The 7,330-nt window shown below is 39.5% G+C and overlaps 1 protein-coding gene across 2 annotated transcripts in view; it reads left to right on the plus strand.

Annotated features, from left to right (window-relative positions):
* grk4 (G protein-coupled receptor kinase 4) overlaps positions 1-3,348 on the plus strand; it is a 52,978-nt gene extending 49,630 nt beyond the window's left edge. Inside the window, exon 16 of one of the 2 annotated variants that reach the window (XM_085355151.1) lies at positions 1,067-3,348. In XM_085355151.1, the coding sequence (XP_085211277.1) occupies positions 1,067-1,123 (57 nt within the window). In that variant the 3' untranslated portion in view covers positions 1,124-3,348. The remainder of the gene's footprint in view (positions 1-1,066) is intronic. The other variant, XM_085355152.1, reaches the window with a different exon arrangement.
* Positions 3,349-7,330: the final 3,982 nt, after the last annotated feature.

Raw genomic sequence — 7,330 nt, forward strand, 5'->3', positions numbered from 1 at the left:
ACCCTTCCTCACTAAAGCTTTGCATATTCTTAAGGGGTGATTTGTGCTTAGGGGATGTGCTAATAGTGATGTAAATTCAGTGATGATAAATGATTCTAACAGCATGTTTGTTTGCAGGATTGTTCAGCTTACAGGGTATTTTCACTATGTCCCTCCTGTTTGTTATTACTGGACCTTATATTGTGCTTTAAACTTCCCTTGAATTCTTGTAATTTCACACAGATTCCTACCTTTTTTGTCACAACTTCTGTTTGATCCCAGAGATTTGAATAAGAAGATACGTGATCCCTTACTGCCCTTTAGGGTCCCATGGTTTAGGTGGGGCAATATTGTGTGTATATAGTGTATCAAGTCATGAAAAAGTATTTGCGCCCTTCCTGATGTCTTCTGGGTTTTTTGTTTTTTTTTTTGTATACTCATCACACTTGGGTGTTTCAGGTTATCAAACAAATTTTAACAAGAGTAAATACAAAAATTCTGGTTTTAAATCGTGGGAAAAAAAGTCATCCAAATATGCCTGGCCCTATGTGGAAAAGTAGCTGCACTGAACATGAGAGATAATAAGGAGAATGAGAGTTACAGATTTTTTTCCCTTCCTGACCTGTTTTAGACTTTCAGGTTACTTCCAGGCCAACTTATCTTATTAGTGGAAGCTGTCAGGATCATAGAAGACTGAGATGAAGACTGCAGACACTGTTCTCTGGTCCCTCTTGGATTCAGAAAATGAACATCAGTCAAAGATCAGCCATCTCTTTGCAGTAAAAGATGCCTGCTCACATCTTTAGAGAGAGCTTGTGCTTTAACAGCACACATTTACATAGCAGTCCCACTTTCTATTCTGGTTATTATGGATACGTTGAATTGCATGTCTTGCAGTATGTCATCTTCTAACTCGCTTGCAGTTGAGTATTTTACCAATTCCAGCTTTGGCCCTACCGAAAAACCACATCTAATGTGGTTAAGTGAGGGTTACAGGCAAGGGTGACATCATCTTGCACATGTGAGCTGGTGCAGCGATGCAGGTTTCCAATGTTAGTGATATATCCTCACTTTTACTCCTTCCCAGATCTGTTTTGAGGGCAGTTACAGCGATGACGAGACTGAAGGGCCCTCGCGACTTTAAACCACTCCCTTCACCTGCACCCTTCCGCCGCAGAACTTCTCCACAAACTCCAACCGAGCGCAAATCTTAGGAACTCAGTGAATGTTGACCTGTATTTATGAGCTGTATTAAAAGTGTATTATAATTAAAGAAAAAAGTATGAGTTTAAAGATTTTGTACATTTGTACTTGAATTTATGTCTAGATGTATATTTTCACTAAAGGTTGTATTGTACAAAAAGCCATAAAAGTACCACTTGAATGCATACATTTACATTTTTATTTCCTTTTTTATTTTCTTTTGGAATGAGTATGGATAAAGTGTGTTGGGGAGCTTTTTTTTGTTTTGTTTTTAAGAAGCACAGTACCAGTAGTCTTTTTATTTTCTCAATGTAGCATAAGGCCTTTTTGTTTTCTTGTGAGCTGTAATTTTGTCTTTGATTTGGCCAGCGTGACATGTTTTTAGTACATCAGCTCTGCCTGGTTTCAAACTAACCCTAGCCTCCAAATGCCTCAAGGCTCAGGTAGTTCTAAATGAAGTGTGTAGATTCTAATGAAACGGGGTTAAAAATGAATCTAGACTACCGTTGCTGTGTTAATGCCACACTGCTTAACTTTTCCTGTCTGTTTCAAGGACTTACTGCCCCTGTGTATTTAAATTGGTTGAGGTAATCTGATCCCTCTCTTCAGCCCAGTTATGCAGGTGGCCGTGTAGTGAACTGTCTTCTAGGTGCCTGTACCGACCCAGTTCTAGCAGAGGTGGCGAGTTTACTCCTAATTGTGGTTTATTTAGCACGTGTAAGAGTTAAATAGTAAATATGATATGGTGGAGGCCATTTGCAGTAACATGAAGCCTGATCCCCATCATTACTGGACCTCTCTAGAAATCTTTTTTTCATGAGCTGCAAAAGCTCAGAACATTAATTTTTAGATGCACAGCTATTGAGTAAAAGTCTGTTACATTATTCACTTAGGTTGAATATTTTTGGGGTGATTTATCTCTATTCCTCGTCTTTTTTTCTTTGCTGTGTTCTCTGGCTTTTATTTCCTTTTCTGACTGTGTCCAGTTGTTTTGAATTGTTTAGCATGCATATGGTTTTAAGCAGACCAGAAAGCCTCTGGGTGTTTGGACACATTTGACTGAGTTGGAACAGGAAGACAGATGATAAAGGAGGCGATGTTGGAAATGTAACATAGACCTGGCCTGCAGCTGACAACTGCTTCTTTAAAAAAGAAACGACAACAAAAACTCTTGCGCCTGATCAGCTGGTTCAGATGTCAGCCATCTTTGGCCTTTGTGCTTGGCTGATCGCTAGTTGGCCTCCATTTATCCTCCCTAGCTATAACTGTTTGAGATACATGTAGAATTTGTTACTGATGATGGGCACCTTTGACTACTATATTCAGAGCTTGGATGTTGCTCTCTCAGGAATGACCTGAGAAAGTTGCTCATGTGCGCAGATGCCGAGAAATTAACAATCAGTTGAGTTCTGAATTGCAGAAACAAGATTGTTTTACATTTTCCTACAGCCCTGTTTCCTTCCAAGTTAATCAGCCAAGAGCAAATACATTTTCTTTACTTTCCCCATTTATATATATAAAAAAACAAACAAACATGTTCACCATTTGCTTTTTTCTGAGGCATTTCAGACCCATTTTATGAATTTAGCTTTGGAGGCAGTTGCTGTTTACTTCCACCTTCTGTTTTTAATGCTGTGAATACCCCACCTGCACATGTTAGTTTTATGTGTATAACCTAAATGATTAATCAATTTTTTTTCTACAGAAAAGCAAAGTCTGCATTTTGTCAATACAGCGCTTCAGAATCATGTAGGAGCTTGATTCAATTCCTAACACTTTTGAAACTGTATACATTTAAAGTGGCACACATATAGGTCCCCTATGTAATTACCTAATTTGGAGAAGTGGCTTATTCTAAGAGTTTGTCCCCTGTTGCACATTCCATTATCAGGAATCAGATGGGTGCATCTAGCTGTCGCCGGCTTCTTGTCATTGAGTTTCTTAGTGTCTTTATTTCGTTTGTTGTTGCTCTCAGGCACATTTGAAGCTGATTTTGCTTGCCTCTGTAGATTTTAGCCTTTTAGCTCTTTAGCCTCAAAAACCTTGTAAATTATGTATTTCTAACATGTAACTGATTCACTCATTCTCACAAGGAAACTAAACTGTGTTCACCACCCATGACTCTATCATTGTTTTGACCATCTTTACTCTTACACCTTCCATATAGCAGTGAAGAAATTCTGTTTTTCGTTCCATTGCACTAATGGTGTGTTTTGACAATGACTATGGGAAAAGTGTCTTTAAACTTTTGTTGGTTTGTTTTTATTTTGTTTTTTTGCCAGTGATACCAAAAGCGACATAAACTAAATTAGAATTTCTTTGTTATCTGAAGAATTTAGTAGAGAAAGACTGACAGCCTTTATTAAATGTGCCAATAACCAAGTTAATTTTTGACATCCTGCCTTTTTTCAGCCTCTTTATCCTTCCGTCCATTCTTAGAGAAATCCCTTTGCGTAAAGGAACTTTAAACAGCTCAACAGTTTTGAATGTCCGCACTAAGTGCATTGTAATGCCTGTTTAGAAAAATGCATATGTTTTATTACTCAAGCATGTATCAGTTTGTAATACTTCAGGTTCCTTGTATATGTAAATTATGACCTTCTAGTGCCAACATATCTCACTGGTATCTGAGGACATCTTTATGAATCGCAAGGCGACCAGCTGAGTCTTTGAATTCATAAAGCGCATTCCTTCTCTTCTGCCTTTCCTCCAAGACTCTGATGGTGAGTCAAGCCACTTCCCGAACACTGGGATGGCGCTCACCAGCGACGTTTCGAAGCGCAAGTTATTTAGTTTACTCAAGTCTAGCTTTGGGATGACCACCGACACAGGCTGGGAGGTTTTGCGGGGTTTCACGTTCTTTTGTCCAGATTTGTCAGTTAAGTAATATTTTCGAGAAAGGGAGAAATGATGGATGGATTATGGGTTTTCAAACTCGGCCTGGGACTTCTTGATTTTTCTTCTTTATTTTGTATCTGTACAGTCATGTCGTTCAACCACTGCAGTCATTGTTAATTCTTGTACAAGTTGTATCACTGGTTGTTGTACCATATCTGACATTTGTAATTATGAAATAATACACTGCCATTTGTATAAAAATACTTGTGTCTTGACTTATTTGATCTGTGTTTTTTGTTTTATTACTGTGAATAAAAGGCCATCGATTGGAAGAGTATAAAATGTAATGATCTAGTGCTGGGGGAAAAAAAAGTATCCCCCCCCCCTTCCTCTTTTCTTATTTTTTGCATATTTGTCACCCTTAGATGTTTCAGCATTCATCAAATTTTAATGTAAGACAAAGATAACCCAGGTAATTACAAAATCAATTTTTAAATGATTTCATTTTAAAGGCATGATGAAGCTAGGGATGGGAATTCATAAGAATTTAGCAATTCCATTATCGATATCACTTATGGATTAAAAATCCTTATCGATTCTCATTGGCTCTGCTTTGAAAGTCATCACCATCACTAAGCAGCATATCTGGGGCTGTGGTCAATATTCAATCAGCTTTAACATCACTCTGGGTTGTTGGCTATCTAAGCGTTAGCATGCTGTCTGCTGAGATGCTTGCAAAGAGCCGAAATTGTGTTAGCAGCAAAACTGAGTTGTTTCTGTCCTGGATGCAGTTTGCATTTTGCCATCACGCTCCATATGTGGAAAGGTAATGCTACCCTTGGTAAATCACAGCCTTCTTAATCAGGAAATCATGTAAATAGAAACCAATCTGAAGTAGACAGAAATATTGCAAAAAGCAACACATTGTGCTTCAATCTAAAGGAACTCAAGAACAATTAAGGAGCAAAGTCACTGACATCTGTCAGTCTGGAAAGGGTTACATAACCATTTCTAACCAAGGTGAGAGACATTATCCACAAATGTTGAAAACTTAGAAGAGTGGTAAACATTCCCAGTAGTGATGCGACTACCATAATTACTCCAAGAACTCATTGACAACTTATCCAGAAGGTCACCAAAAAACCCAGAACAACATCTAAAGAAAGAAGAGCGTGTGCAAAAAAGGGTGTAGCTATTGCGGTATACAGTGTGTTAAGTGGAGGAGTTGTACGGGGAGATGGCCACAGGCAGAAATGATTTCCTGTGTCGTTCAGTGGTGCTTTTTGGTAATCTCAGTCTCTCACTGAACGTGCTCCTGTGACTGACCAGCATGTCATGGAGTGGGTGGGAGGTATTATCCAACATTGTCTTTATTTTGGACAACATCCGCCTCTCCGACACCACCGTAAGGGAGTCCAGCTCCATCCCCATAACATTACTGGCCTTACGGATCAGTTTATTGAGTGTTGGCATCTGCGACCCTCAGCCTGCTCCTCCAGCATGCAACGGCGTAGAGAATTGCACTGGCCACAACAGACTCATAGAAAATCCTTAGCATTGTCCGGCAGATGTTGAAGGACCTCAGCCGCCTCAAAAAATACAGATGACTCTGGCCCTTCCTGTAAAGTGCTGTGGTGTTTTTAGCCCAGTCCAGTTTATTGTCAATGTATACTCCGAGGTATTTATAGTCATCCACAATGTCAACACTGACCCCCTGGATTGAAACAGGGGTCAAGAGTTTCCTGGTCTTCCTGAAGTCCATGATCACTTCCTTGGTCTTTGCCATGTTGAGCAGAAGATGATTCTGCTCACACCACGTGACAAAGGAGTTAACCACAGCCCAGTACTCTATCTCATCATCCCTGCTGATGCACCCAACCACTGCAGAGTCATCAGAAAACCTCTGAATATGGCAGGTCTCTGTGCAGTGGCTGAAGTCTGTGGTGTAGAGGGTGAAGAGGAAGTGGGAGAGGACGGTCCCTTGTGGTGCCCCTGTGTTGCTGATTACCTTGTCAGACACACACAGTAATCTAAACGAGATGGAACAAAAGCATTGACAAGTATGGCGGTACTGTTTGGAGTGATTGAAGGACGAAGGCGGTTAATATGATGAAGATGAAAATAAGAAGACTGAGTGATATTATTCATATGTGCCGTGCTGTCGAGGATGACACCAAGACTCTTAACCGGAGGGGAAGGTGTGCCAACACAGTTATCACTGGATAATGAAAGACTTCTGGTTGGAACTTTAGTCAGTTTTGATTTGGTGCCTATTAGAATAAATTCTAAAGTAGTGATAGTATGATGGTCTGGGCCTACTTTGCTGCTTCAGGACCTGGGCAACTTATCGTAATTTATGGAATCATGAACTCTGCTCTCTACAAGACAATCCTGAATTAGAGAATCTGGCCACTAACTCAAACCCTGAAAGTCAAGCACACTTAGGTCAACAGGACTGTGATTCTACACACACCAACAAGTCCACATCTAAAAAAAAAAAAAAAGAGTTTTGGACAGTCTCGTCAAAGTCTGGACTCAAATCCAATTGAAATGCTTTGGCATAACCTTAAGCAGGTCGCTCACGCTAAAAAAACAAAAAAACCTTCAATGTGGCTGAATTAAAACAATTCTGCAAAGAAGAGTGGGCCATAATTCCTCCATAGCACTGTGAAAGACGCATTAGCAATTATCCCAATAAATGCTTGACTGTAGTTGATGCGGCCAAAGGAGACACAACCAGTTATTAGGTTTAGGGAGCAGGTAGATTTGGGTGGCTTTTCCTCCCTTAATAAATGAAATAATCATTTAAACAGCATTTTGTATTCATTTGGGTTATATTTGTCTAATATTGAAATTAGTTTGATCTGAAAAAAATAATAATAATAAAAAAGAAACGAAATCCGGAGTAAAATACTTAAAGTTTATGCCATTAGACCTACCTTTGTTCCATTCATTACCTGCTTCTTCCAATTTGTCAGAGATCATAGCACTAACAAATGAATAAATGATCGAATAACTGTGTCAGGAGGGGCTGGTTTCAGTGCATTTGTTTTTCCTTCCTACGCTCTCTTATCAGTTGACACCCACTGTTATCAGCGCACACACTAAAGTCAATACTTGTAAATTACACTTGAACAAATCTGTCCTGCACTCCAGATTTCAGCGGTCTCGTGACTGCAACAATAACAACAAAAGAAAAAAAATCACAGTGTCGTATTGGTTCTTTCTAAAGCCACTCAACAAAAATCCGGACTCTGATTGGCTGCTGACGTTGCACCCTTCCCCTCTCGGTAAACCTGTCACACAAGCT

Source organism: Diplotaxodon limnothrissa, linkage group LG6 (genome assembly GCF_057381915.1).
Source record: "Diplotaxodon limnothrissa isolate DT_005_m linkage group LG6, D_limnothrissa_male_GT1.1, whole genome shotgun sequence".
Taxonomy (NCBI): Eukaryota; Metazoa; Chordata; class Actinopteri; order Cichliformes; family Cichlidae; genus Diplotaxodon; species Diplotaxodon limnothrissa.